Source organism: Lathamus discolor, chromosome 3, assembly GCF_037157495.1.
Source record: "Lathamus discolor isolate bLatDis1 chromosome 3, bLatDis1.hap1, whole genome shotgun sequence".
Classification (NCBI taxonomy): Eukaryota; Metazoa; Chordata; class Aves; order Psittaciformes; family Psittacidae; genus Lathamus; species Lathamus discolor.
The window spans coordinates 58,433,943-58,449,368 of record NC_088886.1 but is presented as its reverse complement, the minus strand read 5'-3'; the positions used below and the strand labels follow the sequence as shown (position 1 = coordinate 58,449,368).

Here is a 15,426-nt window from a genome sequence, read left to right as displayed (position 1 = left end):
CAACTACACCAGCCCATCCCAGGCCCTTGCCAAGTAGGACGCTTATAAAACCAGGTAGCTGCGAGATACCACGTCTGGGGCCACGTTTCCATGCTGAGCCCTGCAGCAGGGTGTGCAGGTATGTTTGCATTCACGCACACACCCACAGCGTTTCAGCAAGGGACGTGATGTCCTCGCTGATATCGCTGGGGCACATCCCTACCCCGGGCTGGAGGCGGGAGAGGGCGCTGGGAAATCCCACCGGCTCGCGGTGCTTCTGACCCGCTGCGGCTGCTTCGTCTCCATATCAATAAGGTGACACATTCAACACCGACCCAAAGGGATTCACCTGCGGGACTCAACGGGACACTGCCAATTCCTGCTCATTAGCAAAGTGACCATCAGAAGGCAAAAGCACGGTCATGGAAAACACCCTCATACCTCCCTCCTGAACTAAGCAGAAGGGAGGAAGCATCAAAGCACGTTCTCACCCTGTGCCAAGTCTCCTCCAAAGACCCCTCTGCTTCTGCACTGGTGTTTCAGAGGAGCAAACAGAAAAACACCTTTCCTCCCAACACCACCCAAGCCTCCTTGCCGCAGAGGGGAAAAATACAACAGAAGTGGAAACCCCATAGAACTAACCCAGCTCTAGGTTTGTTTGCGTCTGTAAGGGCCTGTCTGTTTAGTGTGAAATTCTACACACCAGCCAAAACCTAGAAGAGTTACTGATTTCCTACATCCATCCATGTGCAACAGAGAATTCGGGTTCCCAAAGGGAAAATAAAGTCTTTGTGTTTTCCTTTGAGGATGTCTGTGATCAAAACCACATTCCTAAGGGTATCTGCTGTCAACAGGTTTTAATCAATCAACATTACCTTGTAATAATAATCCCTGGGAGCAGGAACTCCTGGCTCCAGTACTTGATGATTAAATTAAGAGTCTTCTTCGAAGATGTGAAGTGGTTAGCAGGTACATATAGGCAACGCTTCGAGACGTAGAGGGGGAAGAGCTGGGCAGAAGGCATTTTCCCAGGTGTAACTCAACCGCTTCCCGGCCATTGTTTCCCTCCCTGGGAATGTGTGCAAATTGAGCAAGGGGCTGTGCAAGCTGCTCAGAGCGCGCCCATTTTCCTTCCCTTCTTCCCTAACAAAAGCCGCCTCCAAAGCCCGGCGTCAGAGGCTGGACATCTGTCGCCGTTTTGGGGGGGCGGCTTGGTCATTGTAAGGAAGCAGTGACCTGTCAGCTTTGATTGATGGCCACAAACCTCCGGGCTCGACCCCTCGTGTGGGAAAAGAAGTCCCGCCAAGGCAAGTCCCCTTTCACATGCTAATTCTGGGTTATAAATACAGCACGGGAGCAGCCGAGCAGCAAAGAGCCCAGCGCCGGAACAGGAGAGACCCACTGCCCGACTGCCTCCGTCCCGTCCCATCCCGTCCCGTCCTTCCCAGTGCCTGGGTGACAATGACTGCCACTGCTACCTCCGGCAGCACCCACAAGCTGGCCAGCACCAAGGAGGAGAGGAAGGTAGGTCCCCTTCACACTACTACAACAGCAGCCCCATGCCTGGCTGCTGGCGCAGGGCATGTGAGTGATGAATGTGGGCTATGGGCACCCTCTAGGAAAGAAAGGGGACTTGCTTTATCATCTTAAGATGCTTTCTGTGAGTTTAACCGATGTGGGTGTTTGTTTTGCTTCCTTTCTCCATCTTAGAAAGGCTCCTCTGTGTTTCATTTAGGTAAACTCTGCTTAAGATGAGTGGAAGTGAGAGTTTAGAGTATGTAAGGAATAGGCCATGAGCTCCAGAGTTAGAGATGCACACTAACCCTAACCCATCTCTTGCCCCTGCCGAGCACTGTGGCACCCTGCACTGGCTTCATGCAGGGGATGGGGCTTTCTGCCCTCACTGAACTGCGGCAGAGATGAGAAGAACAAACATCAACTGCATTTTTCCCCCTGTCCTTTTCTTTTCCTTGCCAGTTACGGAAGCCCCTCATTGAGCGGAAGCGAAGGGAAAGGATTAATAACTGCTTGGACCAGCTGAAGGAGACGGTTGTGGGTGCGTTTCACTTGGATGTAAGTGCTCGTTTTTATGCTGTTTTATATCTTTTTGCTGGTGGGGGGGTGTGTGGGGTTTTTTTGAGGGGGGAGGGGCTTCTCTTCTGGATGTGGTACAAACCGTTCTAACCCCTGCACTCTTTCCCTATCAGCAGTCTAAACTGGAAAAAGCAGACATCCTCGAAATGACGGTGAAGCACCTCCAGAACATCCAGAGCAGCAAGCTGATGGGTGAGTGCCTGGTCCCCCACCCTGCCAGCACAGGCAAAAGCACCTTTCAAACCCGGAAAGTCCCGCCCGGCTGCTCGGGTTGGGTTTCTCCACTAGATGGGGAGATGGAGCTGGGCACTGGTTAACCCACGCAAGGTGGATCTTCTCCTCCCAGAGCCAATTTCTGCTTTTCGGCCGGGTTTTGCCCTGCATCACCTACCCCTTTGTGATGGGTTGACCCTGCCTGGGTGCCTCATGCCCACCAAAGCCCTGCAAACGATTCAACTTAAAGCCCAGTCAGCTTCAGCAATGAGCCTCAAGGAGCCCATCTGTGTGTATGCAAAACCTACAATCATAGAATCGGAATAGTTTGGGTTGGAAGGGACCTTCAAAGCTCATCCAGTCCAACCCCGTGCAATGAGCAGGGACATCTTCAACTAGATCAGGTTGCCACATCCAGCCTGGCCTTGGATGTCTCCAGGGATGGTGCATCCTCTCTGGGCAACCTGTGCCAGTGTTTTACCACGCTCATTGCAACAAATTGCCCTCACACACCCAGTCTGAATCTCCCCTTTTTTAGTTTAAAACCATCACCCTTCATCCTACCTCAGCAAGCCCTGCTAAAAGGGACCTGGTGAATGCCTGTAAGCAGGAGCACACAGGGCACCTTTTACCTGCTCACCAACTCCCCTTTGTCCCCTCTCCAATACAGCCGACTCCAAAGTGGGCCTGGAAGCCCAGCAGCGGTACAGCACCGGGTACATCCAGTGCATGCACGAGGTGCACAACCTCCTCCTCACCTGCGAGTGGATGGACAAGACCCTCGGGGCGCGCCTCTTGAACCATCTCCTCAAATCCTTGCCCAGGTCAGGTGAAGATGCCTGCAAAGCAGCATTAAGGTCTTTGAGCCCATCCCAGCACCCTCTCTTGACACCAAAAGGCTCCCTGAGCCCTAAGGGGAGCACTCGGGGCACAAACCCATCACAGGAGTGTTTCTATGCTGTGGAGAATAAGCAGGCTTCCAAAAACTCCTTCCATCTGCCACCACTCTCTGCTTTCAGCCAGGCTGATGCTGCACCTCCCAGACAGGTCCTCCAGCCCAATTTTTCCCATAACAACCCTAGAATGGGGTCGTTAGATATGTGGAGACCGTGGTAAAGCCAGTTTTAAAACGTTCATCCTAACCTTAGCCACTCTTACGTATGTATCTTATAGATATGTTTCTTTAAAACACTTGTGGAGCAAGTCTGTTCCTGTAGGTGTACTAAAGACCAGGGTACTTCAAGCCGAAGTAAACCTATGTGTAGCCTGCATTGTAGAAGGCTGCTATTATTGTTTTATTTATTTAATACATCTAAATTATTGTATAGAATCCTCTTGTGCTCTTTAGTGTACATCAATTATACAGCTTGCTTACATCCTTAAAGTAATTAACTTCCTATTAATAATGATACAATACTAAAAGACAACAAGCAATGAGCCTCTCTGGCATCAAGCTTACCTCTCAGGCCTCACATAAGCCACTGAGATCACTGTGTTGGATGAAGGGGGACATTGCCGATGTCTTCTCCTTTGTAATTTTACTATTATCCCAGTGCAGCTGTAGGAGATGCTGGTTCTGATTCCTGTAAGAACACTGCTGTGATTAGAAATAGAGAAAGGGAAATATTTCGGACTGTTTAGGCTGTTTTGAAATGCTCTCTGGATTGCTTACTCTGGCTGTGCTCTTCCCAAACCTGGACATCCTGACGTGACGGTTAAACCGGTGAGCTGCGTGTATATATGTATGTAACACATAGTTAAATTTAGGGATTATTTCTTTTGTCTCCATAACTGGAAGTTCTAAATCAACTTTTGGAAGGTAACAACTGATATTTCTCCCAGCCTTGTCCTGTCTGCTCTGAATAAACAGTTCTTGAGGATCTGCTTTTGTTTTCTTCTCTCACAAATAGTTAATTTCTGAATCCCAGACTGGTTTGGGTTGGAAGGGACCTTGAACTCATCCAGTTCCAACTCCCTGCCATGGGCAGGGACACCTTCCACTAGAGTAGGTTGCTCCAAACGAGAAAAGAAATCAGGAGTTGGGTTTATGAGCCTGGGTCGATGCTTTACCTTGTACTTACAAGGGAATGGCAGAGATAATCTAAAGGGCAGAAGGTAAAATTCCCTGCAAATTCAACCAAGGAGACTGGAGCAAATCTGTGGGGCAATATTTGTTCCCAGTTCTCCATCTCAAAGGCACCTAAAAGCTCCTCAGAGTTCAAATAAAAGAGCACGGAGAACTTAAACAAACACCACACATACAAATTAATGGACCTGCAGTTCAGAGGGGTTCATTATGCAGCGGGATCTATTTGATGAGGTGCCGAAGGAGTGAAATCCATCACCTCTGGGTTTAGCATCTTTTTCTCTGAAGTTCTCCCTTTCATCCTGCCCTCCTGAAAAGCCATTAGGAGCAGTGGCATAAGGGTGGTAGGAGAAACAAGTGGCCTACACATGGCTCTGTGGAGGCAAGGCAGGTCTCTTGAGCCTCAGGGTCAGAAGGCTGGTAGAGGCACAGAACTGTACAGATCTTACCACAACCTCAGTTTCCACCCCCTGCCTGAAAACTTTCTCCTTTACTGAAGGCAACCTTTGCAGTGATCACCAATGCAGAAAACACACCCCTATCATAGAGTTATAGCATCACAAACTGCTTGGGGACAGAAGGGACCTTAAAGCTCATCCAGTTCCAACCCCCTGCCATGGGCAGGGACACCTTCCACTGGAGCAGGCTGCTCCAAGCCCCTGTGTCCAACCTGGCCTTGAACACTGCCAGGGATGGGGCAGCCACAGCTTCTCTGGGCACCCTATGCCAGCGCCTCAGCACCCTCACAGGGAAGATTTTCTGCCTTAGATCTAAACTGAACTTCCCCTGTTTCAGTTTTAACCAGTTACCCCTTGTTCTATCACTACAGTCCTGATGAAGAGGATCACACCAGCACAAAGATCCAGATGAGGGTGGGAGCTGTGGCCAGCCTGCACAAATCCCTGCAGCCAAGCACACAGAATACCCACAGGCAGAGTAAACAAGTAGGCAAAGCAAACTACAGATCCTGGACGAGACATTAAAGACCTTCCCAGTTCATTATCACACATAACGGCTGAGTTTAGATGAAGCCCCTACGGCTGCCCTCACCAGAGGAACATCCATTGCCCAGAGCTGTGCTCTGCACACCAATGGGGCAGGCAAGAAAAGCAGCTCTGTACCCAAGATCAGGCCTGAAGTTTTCTTTTACTTCTAGATGGTGTCAGTAACGTACCTCGTGGCACTTGAGGCCACCTTATTGTTCTGCTGGGAGAGGCTGCGGTGAAAATATTCACTATGGTTTGACAGCACCAGCTTAAAAACGTACTTTCCCCAGTGGCCGCAGTGATCAGCTGTGATTACTGTGCTGGAAAGAGGTCAGTGGGAGATAAGCGTTTCTCACCGTCCCTGCTTGCTTACTTTGTGGTTGGTGAGTTCTATTGTTTCCTGTTTCTAATCAGTTCAGGGTTTCTCTTGTGCAGGGTGCAGAGGGAAGGGTCACGTCGCTGCTGGCCAGAGAGCTTTTATAAATAGAACAGTGTGAGTGCAATCCATGGCCAGTGACGTCCAGGAACAGTTTTAGTTCAGGACACTCACTTTTCATTGCCTTCCTTTCCATTGCAACTGATGGTGACCTTCTCTGTTCTCTCCCTGCTGCCTACCCAGCGAATGCTGCGGGAATCTGTTGCGAGTCCCCAGTTTCCAGGGAAGGAAACACTTCTCCAGAAAGGCAGAACATTACTCATAGCACTTCTTATGCACCAGTTTCAGCTGTTAATGGTGTTTGACAAAGGAATTACGCATTTACTTCAAACCCACGTGGTTTTACCAAAACCAGGGCTGTACAAGAGCAACCATATTTTGTTCTTCAATAGAGGCACCTCACCACTGACCACCCAAAACCACGTTGCCAGCTACTAGCATGTTCTCCCTGAGAAAAAGGGGGCATAGAGAAGGTCCCCCAGCCAGCTGGCTAATACAAAGTAGATAGCACTGTCCTTGTGTCCTGGGTTCAGTCTTTGAAGCTGCACCATCACACGGGCTCTGGACACAGCAGCAGGGCCAATACAGATGCTATTTTCACATCTGCAGCAAGCACCAGCAGCTTTATACAAACCTGTGATGAGATGACCCTCTTCATCAGGGGCTGTAGTGATAGGACAAGGGGTAATGGGTCCAAACCTTTACATAAAGTGTGCTCCCAGACCAGCTCTCATGGAATCCAAGCGGAAAACTCCTACTTATTTCTCAGAAAACAGGACCAAATCCTTTCTCATAAGGAAAAGCAACCTCTTTCTGACCCACACAGTCCCCATAACAATCAGGCCAAAATGCTCCAGGGATTCAGGTATGCTGCTTAAAAATGAGCGAAACTTCCAGTTGACCTCTATTGAGGGCTCAGTGGGGCAAAGAGGAGCTGTAGAGAGGCTCCTGATCCCCTAATCCTCCACACTCCCAAACAAGCACCTTGTAAAACCCCATGCGAAAGCAATGCCAGGGCAAAACATTTGCCCACTGCTCTGAACCACACTGCAAGTGCTTGTAGCTCACCAGTGAAGTGCTCCTCTAGGGAGGGAAGCACCAAAAGCACAACACCAAAGACTTCACTTTACCTCCATATGTGCCATTATCTCGTATCTTCCACCATATACGTTCCTGTCTTAACAGGGACATGCTCAGAGTTCATCTCATGAGAAGTAATGTTGTGTTGAGAACCTAACCTTCAGGGCTTTCACATCCTCATGAACTACAGAAGAAGCTGAAGACAGCCCTGGATCCATTCTGCTGTGATGGGATGCTTCATTTATAAATCTCAGCCCTGGTGAGAGCATGGCTTGCTGCTTGAGCATCACCACAGACCTGGGAGCCTGCAAACTCACTCTGCTTCTGAGACTCTCCTATGAGTCCTGCATTAGGTGTCACAAGTCCTACCCATTTGGAGTTAAATAGCATGGTAGCGCATCGTCATCAAGTTTCCTATGGCTAACCCCAACAAGCAAATGGACTTCTTCAATCAGTCCCACATCTGCTGCCATGGAGAGATCTGGTCCTCTAGAAACAGCTCAAAGGGGCTCTTCTTTGGGGCTGAAGGACTGTCCCTTCTGCTCTACCAAACAGAAAATGCCCTCAAAGAGAGCTGGGAACGATGGCTCCTCTCCAGCTTCTCCTCCCAGGGAGGCCAGGGGAAACAGCAGGGCAGAAGCTTTGTGGCTGCGGGAAAGCTGCTCAGCAGGGAAGGGCTTCACTGGGGTAAGAGGAAGGATGGAGAAACCCCCGTTAAGCTATCCCTTCCCTCATTAGGAGCTTCCTGAAATCCTCTCCTTTCTCCATCTGACCCTACCCAGCGCCCCTTGAGCATACCCACACAGCAACCGTCTGCTGTAGGAGCATTTCTCACTCACATAGCCATGACAGTACGACCTTGTTTTAAACCCACCGCCCTGAAGCTTCCTCTGCAGACCAGGCCTAGGTGGCTGAGCTGCAAACTTCTTTGCAGGGAGGAGAAACTCAGTGGCTGGTCTTGCTGCCCCGTCAGAAATGATGTCCTGTGTTGCAAAGAGCCAGGTTGCTGCCTTCCACAGCCATATAATGAAGTGCTCACCTTTCTACTTTTATCCTCTATGGATAAGGATACAGCAGCTCCCGCATGCACCTGGCCCACCCTATCTATTTAAAAACACCCTCCTGCCCCTGTGTGTCCCTCACCCTTTGCTCCAGGATGTATGGAGAAAAACTGTGAAGCCAGAAGCAAGCCCTGCACAAGGAACACAACTACAAAGTGAGGAAAAACCCCGGAGCGGCCATTCGTTTTTGTCCCAGACAAGCCGTGGATGGAGCATGGACCATACCAGGCAGCAGGTAACCTCCCACCACACTGAGCTTTGCAAACTGCTCAGCTATCCCCCAGCAACCTCTCTGCACCATCTGCCACTGCTCAAGCTGTTCCTTTCTGCCTCCTATTGACAGAGGGAGAGAAAGAAAGACAGAATAAGCATTTCCGCATGGTTCAGGACAGCAGATGTCAGGCAGGACAGGAAAGGGAGCCCGGAGAGCCACGGCTGAGCTCCCTGGGGCAGAGGAGGTCCCACGGCAAGGGCAGAGCATCCCTGTGGAGGCGCTGGGACTTTCCTGGGTCTCTCTGGAGCTGTGAGAAGAGCCACTCAGGAGCAACCACACAACCTCAAACCTCTCTGCCCCTGCCCTTCCCTTGCCCTACCCTGTTTAGCCAACATGAGTATTAAAGTACAAAGCGAAGCGCTGCAAGATATGCACTCTTCCCAGCGGAGAGGCTGTGAGAACAAGCAGTCTGCGTGGGACAGCAATCACATCACCTCCTGCACTCCTCAAAGTGCTGAGATATTGATAGGTGAGATAGTACAACTGTCCAGACCACGGAATGCATCGAAAGCAATACCTGGACAGACAGGTTCTCCAAACCAGTCACATTGCTGTCAAAATCCTCTGGGGAAAAGGAGACCAATGCCTCCTGGCATTTCCCATAGTTTGGTGCTGCACTCATGAATACACACCTACGAGAAGACCTCTGCAGCAGGCCAAGGTTTTGTCCAACTTTATCCACAAGAACCCGTGAGCAGAAAACGCTTTCCAATACAGACCAAAGACTCTGGAGGAGAGCCCTGAGCCTACCAGTACTCAGCCGTGGCTTTGGACCTGGTGTCAGTTGCCCCATGGCTTTTCAGGGCAGACACAGTTACAGCAGTGTAGTGTGGGGCAGCAGCTAAGCGTGGCCCCGCAAGAAAGCTAATCTTGTTCTAAGACCAACTCTCACCTCTACCTGCTCCACACATGGATTTCTCCAGTCTCACGTTTGGGGGTGATGAGTATATTAATCTCAGAGATCTCTAGATCACAAGCACTAGCAAGATACCAGTGATTGCACAGATTAAAGAGATGAGGCAGGACTTGAAAAGCACCTCTCCAACCATCACGTGAATCACTTCTCCACTGTCTTTCCAACTCCAGCACTTTCCTTCTTCAAAGTGCCTCTGTACCAACATACCAACTGGAGCCTGCCCCACAGTGCAGACAGTGCATGGCCCAGCGTTCTCCCTGCTCTCAGCCTTGCCTGATCCACACTTCCCACCTAACTTGCACCACCCAACTGCTCCCCATTTTGTTGGCGATGGTATGGTTACCCCAGGCTATGCTACCCGATCAGAACTGCCCAGCTCACACGATGCACAGCATCAGTCCTGTCTGAACTCACCCCACACATCTGCATCAGGTCAGGCACTGGTTGTCCTCCCACAGCTGACATAAAGGCACTATGAAAGCATGAAGCTGTGCTTGGGAAGGTGAAGCTGTGGCTGGGTCATACCTTGGTTTTGCAGATTGACCCTCTGTTTCTTCCACAAGGAATTTTTTCCAGTCCTAGCCCCTTACCAACCAGTTGGAGGTGATGCCTGTATCAGAGCAGCAGCCTGTGCTCAGCATCTCTGCCCCTTCCTGCTGGAGGTGATGCCAAGTCACCCTGGGCACTTGTGATTCCTTTGGGAAGTGTGTGATTTGAGGAGACCTGCGGCTGGGCAAGGAGGAGCGAGGAAGCCTTGGCACTGCTCTAAGTATTTGTTCGCTGGTTAGGCTGCCAGGTCAGAAGGACAGAACCCAAAGGCGGTGAGTCTGGAGGTGCCCCCAGGGGTATTCCCTGGCACAGTGTAGCTCCTGGGTAGGCTCAGCCTGGCTTCAGCACAGCCAGAGCGCAGTGCCCGGCCCTGAGCACAGCAGCACTGCTGGCAGTGGGGCAGGGCAGCACACCTCACCTCCGGCAAAAGGCTTCCAAAGAACAACCCCAGCACCTCCCACACCCTGATCTTCTCCAGTGGAGGTGATTTAACAACAGGAGAGGGTGGCAGGGGCCTTCCCGAGGGATCGCAGGTGGCTGCAATTGCCTTCCAGACCACAGCAACCCTAGGGAAACACCATTCTCTGTCCTGATGGAGGTCTCAGCAAACAGAGACAGAGGAGGAAAACCCTTCTGGCCATTCTCTGAAACACCTCATGTATGAAAGAGCAGCCTGTGTTCTTGATGGCCCATGCTGACCCTACCACACAAGGGGAACACTTAGCCCTTGCTCTGGCAAAAAGGAGCCTGCAAACACTTCAGCTCAGGCCATTCTGCAGCTGTAGGTGTGGGACACAAGTGTGATGACCTATGGTCCCTGGAGACCTAAACTTCAACACCCACTTGAGGCCACTGCTCACCAAGGGCTCAAGGTCACACAGCTCAAGGGCAGTGTCTACATCAGCAAACAGAGGAGGTCAGGTGGCTGAAGCAGTTGTTTTGAGGCTTCTGTATCTACCATGTATGCTGCTCCAAGGTGCTGCTTCCAGCTAGACTTAGTCGCCCTGACCCAAACCTAGGTCATGCATGTCATTCACAGCTACCCAGAGGACCAGGTGCTGCTTCTGACTACCACATCCTCCTCCACAGCTGGAGAACATCTGGGACAAGCTCAGAGCAGAGCTTCTGGTCTAGTTTTCACCACAATGAACCCAGTTTGTGCGCACAAGAACTTCGCTGCTGACCAATACAGTGTGCAAAGAGTAAGGACCATCTGGAAACCTGCTTCAAAACCACATTGACTGCTCCAAAATGAAACACTGGGACAGTTAGAGCCTATGATCTCTCAATTCCCACTGGTTTTTGGGGAGAAATATGCCTACACCAGATGGAGCTTGACGTGTTTCCATAAAGTTTTGGTTTCACAGCTTTAATCCTAGGTCCTTGGTGGGGGTGGCGGTGGTGGAATTTTACACACCTTTCACCTTTCATCCAGCTGTCTGTGTCTATATCCAGCTCCTGGCATGCAGATCAGAGGGGCCTCTCCCAGCATACAGACAGCTCTCCTTCCCTAAAAGCAGGGCAGGCATTGCTCCAGCTGTACAAAGCCAGCCTGCAGCACCGCTGGGATTGGAAAGCAAGTCTGAGCAGGAAGGGATCTGCCTGCCAATGGCACACCCCTGGCCCAACAGTCTGGAGATGTTTTTGGGTAGCACCTATCTGTCCTCAGCTGGTCAGGGTCCCATCAGGAGCAGGGGTCTGTGCTCCACAGTACTCAGTATTTCCCATTTCAGGCAGAATCCTATGAACATGGAGAATTCTGTCATAGAATCATAAGATCTCAGACTGGTTTGGGTTAGAAAGGACCTTAAAGCTCATCCAGTCCCAGCCCCCTGCCACGGGCAGGGACACCTTCCACTAGAGCAGGTTGCTCCAAGCCCCTTCCAACCTGGCCTTGAACACTGCCAGGGATGGGGCAGCCACAGCTTCTCTGGGCACCCTGTGCCAGGGCCTCAGCACCCTCACAAGGAAGAATTTCCTCCTTATATCCAATCTAAACTTCCCCTGTTTAAGTTTTAACCCGTTACCCCTTGTCCTGTCACTACAGTCCCTGATGAAGAGTCCCTCCCCAGCATCCCTATAGGCCCCCTTTCAGATACTGGAAGGCTGCTCTGAGGTCCCCACGCAGCCTTCTCTTTTCCAGGCTGAACAGCCCCAACTTCCTCAGCCTGTCTTCATACGGGAGGTGCTCCAGTCCCCTGATCATCCTCGTGGCCCTCCTCTGGACTTGTTCCAACAGCTCCACATCCTTCTTATACTGGGGACACCAGAACATACCTATACATACACATAAGGAAATATCTGTCAGTCTGCTTGGGGAACAGAAAGATCAGGAGGTACCCCCAAAATCATCAGCTCTGCTTTAGCATCCCTCTCTCCTCAACTCAAAATAAGTAACTTCAGAAGGTTGGTTTGCCCTGACCATTCCTAGCAGGAGTATATATGCATTAAATGAAGGAGATGCTGCATTCCTCTGGGGGAGATAAGGAGACAGAAAGGAGGAATGCTTTCCCCTGCATGTCTGTGCGTGACCCAGACCCAAATGGCAGCAGCATGTGACTGGCAGCTCCCCAGCAGATGATTCCCAAGGTGCTTGAATGCAAGCCAAGGTGGCAAAAACCATCAGCTGAAAGCCAGCCTGTACAGATACCCAGGCCATGGCACAACACTGTCTCCATGCTTGAGGACCTGGGGTTTACAGAGCTCAAGCTTTGGGTGCTGGAATCTCTGCCTCTTGGCACTCGAGAGAAAGCCTCAACCCTCAAGGTATGATGGGTTATGGGCACATGGGCAGGGGTCCACACATGCATACAGTGAGCTCCCTGATGAGTACTCTATTTCCAGTGATGGGAAGTCCACCACATACTCCTGCTTCCAGATATGAGCGGGGATTCGCCATGCCCATGGCAGTGGGGTTGGAACTGGATGATCTTAAGGTCCTTTCCAACCCTAACTATTTGATGATTCTATGATTGCATGCCCTACCCACAATGCACTGAATACTGGCTTAGGAAGCAAACACCCTCACTCTTCATACCCCTGAGCCAGCAGCGGCTGAACGGGGAGATACAGTATATTGGCTGCCAATCCATTGATATGCATCCAGCTCCTCTCACCCGCACTCAACCAGTCTTGCTGGTGCAGCGACACTGGCAAAACTCCCCGCCACAGCAAAATCCACCAGTGGGATCAGCACATCAGACAAGAAAAAGCAGCTCTGTCTGCCTGGCGCTTTCATGCTGGTTTGACTGGTAGGGAGCTGGCAGCGAAGCAGTGTAACTCAGATCAAACAGATGAACCCTTGCCACCACCATCCTGCACTGACCAGACTTGACAGTGGGAGGCTGCTCGATGCAGGGGTCCTCTGCAAAGCAGGTACAAAGGATGATTCCAATGGCCAGCAAAAAACTCCCATCTCTGGGATGAAACACGGATGCAGAAGGTGCTTTGGCTGAGGTGACTGATCAACACACCGTGGCAGATCGAAATGGAGGAAGAAGCAGAAGCAAATGGAGAAAGCAGGAGCAAATGGAGGAAAAAGCAGAGCCTCTTAGCACGAGGCTTTGGTCACCATACCTCTGAGAGTGATGTATGTGGCCTCTAGCCTGGAGAGCCTCCGAGCTGTGGAATGTACGTGGGCAGGAGTGTGTCCAACAGGCAGGCTAGAGACGGGAATTCCCCATTTGTACCACTGCTTGAAATACCTGTTACAAGAGCATAAGAACAGCTTTAGATGAGAGCAGGAGCCCACCTAACACAGCATCCCCTCTCTGGTGGCCCATAGACAGCACACAGTGATGTTACTCCACAGCACACCACCACCCCCCTTATGTTTTTCCTTTCCATTTGCAGATTGCCCCATTAGAATCCCTATATATTGCAGTCAGAATTAAGTAGAGCCAAAAAAATGCAGCTTATGAAGACTTGGATTTTGGAGAGCTGGTGCTGAGGTTCCTATTTTAAGTCCAGTCCAGTTTAGGGCTGCCAATCAAAGGGTCACATTTGCCTTCAAAGACTGCTGTGCTATGAGGCATTTCCTGATGCTAAGCGCCCTGGCTTAGCTGCCCATTGCCACCAAAGGCAGAGAGCTGTCACACCAATCACTCTCTTATCAAATACCCAGCAGCTCAGTGCCCTTGTCTAGGGATATACAACAAGTATTTGCCCTCATCTCATCTTCCAAGTGGTGGTGTGGCCCCGAAGGACACGTTGTCTGGAACAGCCCGCATTGGTGTCCCTCCACTTCCAGCAGCCCACCAGTGAGGACCCCTGATGTGCTGAGGCCTCTATTTTGCTTCCATGGTCTCCAGTCTCCCAAGGGGAGGTTTCCTGATCAGCCAGCACAGCCCAGAGGAAGGAGATGCGTGAGTACAGACAGGAGCTCGCTGCTGCAGCACTGATGGAGCAGCCAGGGTGCAGATCTCCCCTGTGCTTCCCCCCTCCTCCCCTTGCCAAAGCTTTTACAATTACTTTGATGAGTTTCCCCAAGGGAATAAAAAGATGAAGGCATGAGTAAGGAACCAGAGGCATGTGGAGCCTGGCTGCAGCGCGGGGGCCGGCTCAGGCTCCCACCTGCACTGGGGGAGCTGCTTTGATGCCTGCAGCAGGCAGGAACTCCCATTTCAACTTCCAGGGACCACATTCCCCCCACCTTGTGCTCCCACCATGTTACCCTCCTTTGCCGACGTGCCCCCAGGCAGGGCCGTACCTCACCTTGTCTGCCTGGGCACTGCGAGCTCTTCAGCTCACATTGACAGTGGCTATCCACAGGGCTTGGAAAAGCTGATCTCAGAGTTGAGTTTTGGGACCTTGTCCCTTCCCCAGACCAGGAGAATCTGGGATTCTGATCTGCTCCAAAGTCTGCACAACAATCCCTTTACCAGATCCATGGCTCCCAGCCTGTGGGAGCCCTTATTTGCTGTCTTGGTGTCTTCTTTATTTGTCTTACAGGACCACAGATTTTCAGGTAAGGAGGTAAAGCGGCTTCTGGAGGAGATGCGGCTCTGTCAGGACAAGGGAAGCTCCACACTGGTCTTTTTGAAAGACTTCCTTTTGCATGTGATTTTGGCACGGGTGACCACCAAACCTGCTTTGGGAGGCAAAAAAGCAATACATGTACATCAACCTGTGTGAAAAACAAGCACAGGAATGACTGCAATCGACAAAGACTTTCCTGTACAGGTTGTGCTGCATTAGGAACAGCCTGTCAGAGTGACCCCACATCCCAAGCCCAGAGTCAGAGATACCAGATGCAGCCAGAGCCTGCTGAGGTACTGACCATGGGCAGCCCTTCCCAAACTGGCACTGTGGGGGTAACCAGCCTGCAAAGTCCTATAGAGCATCTCCCTGGTGCCTGCCCACTGGAAAAGCCTCAGCACAGGCAGGGACAGCAGCACCTCACTGCTGGTACCTGAAATCAGAGTGCAGCGAGGTGCCGGTTCCCTGGCACCAGTGCTAACTGGTAGGGAGCATCCTGCTGGGAAGAGCAGTTCAGCGCAGTGTGACAGTCCGTGTTTATGGGAATACAATACCCACAGCAATACACAGGGGCTGGCCCGGCTGGCGGAAACACGGCAGCTCCTGCAATTACATTCAACAGAGGAGAGACAGGGTGCCAGGCACCACCTGCCTGGTGTTTGTACAGCACCACGGGGCAGCTGCTGCGTGCCCCCTGCATCCCAGGCTGCCTGGAAGGTAAATACAGCAAGCACAGGATAACCCGACATTTCCTGGCAGCGAGGGCAAACAACTT

General features: G+C 51.3%; 1 protein-coding gene and 1 long non-coding RNA gene across 2 annotated transcripts; one reads left to right on the top strand and one right to left on the bottom strand.

Annotated features, from left to right (window-relative positions):
- Window positions 1-1,364: 1,364 nt before the first annotated feature.
- LOC136011009 (transcription cofactor HES-6-like) lies at window positions 1,365-3,430 on the top strand. The gene is made up of 4 exons (XM_065672699.1): window positions 1,365-1,503; window positions 1,957-2,052; window positions 2,187-2,265; window positions 2,957-3,430. Exons 1-4 carry the CDS (start codon window positions 1,441-1,443, stop codon window positions 3,400-3,402), a joined length of 684 nt encoding a protein of 227 aa, XP_065528771.1. The 5' UTR covers window positions 1,365-1,440; the 3' UTR covers window positions 3,403-3,430.
- On the bottom strand, window positions 2,947-15,163 carry LOC136011010 (uncharacterized). The gene is made up of 5 exons (XR_010611144.1): window positions 15,085-15,163; window positions 14,388-14,763; window positions 13,251-13,378; window positions 3,746-3,869; window positions 2,947-3,125 (listed from the first exon to the last, which is right to left on the bottom strand). It is a non-coding gene; the product is annotated as an uncharacterized LOC136011010 (long non-coding RNA).
- Between the last annotated feature and the right edge of the window lie 263 nt (window positions 15,164-15,426).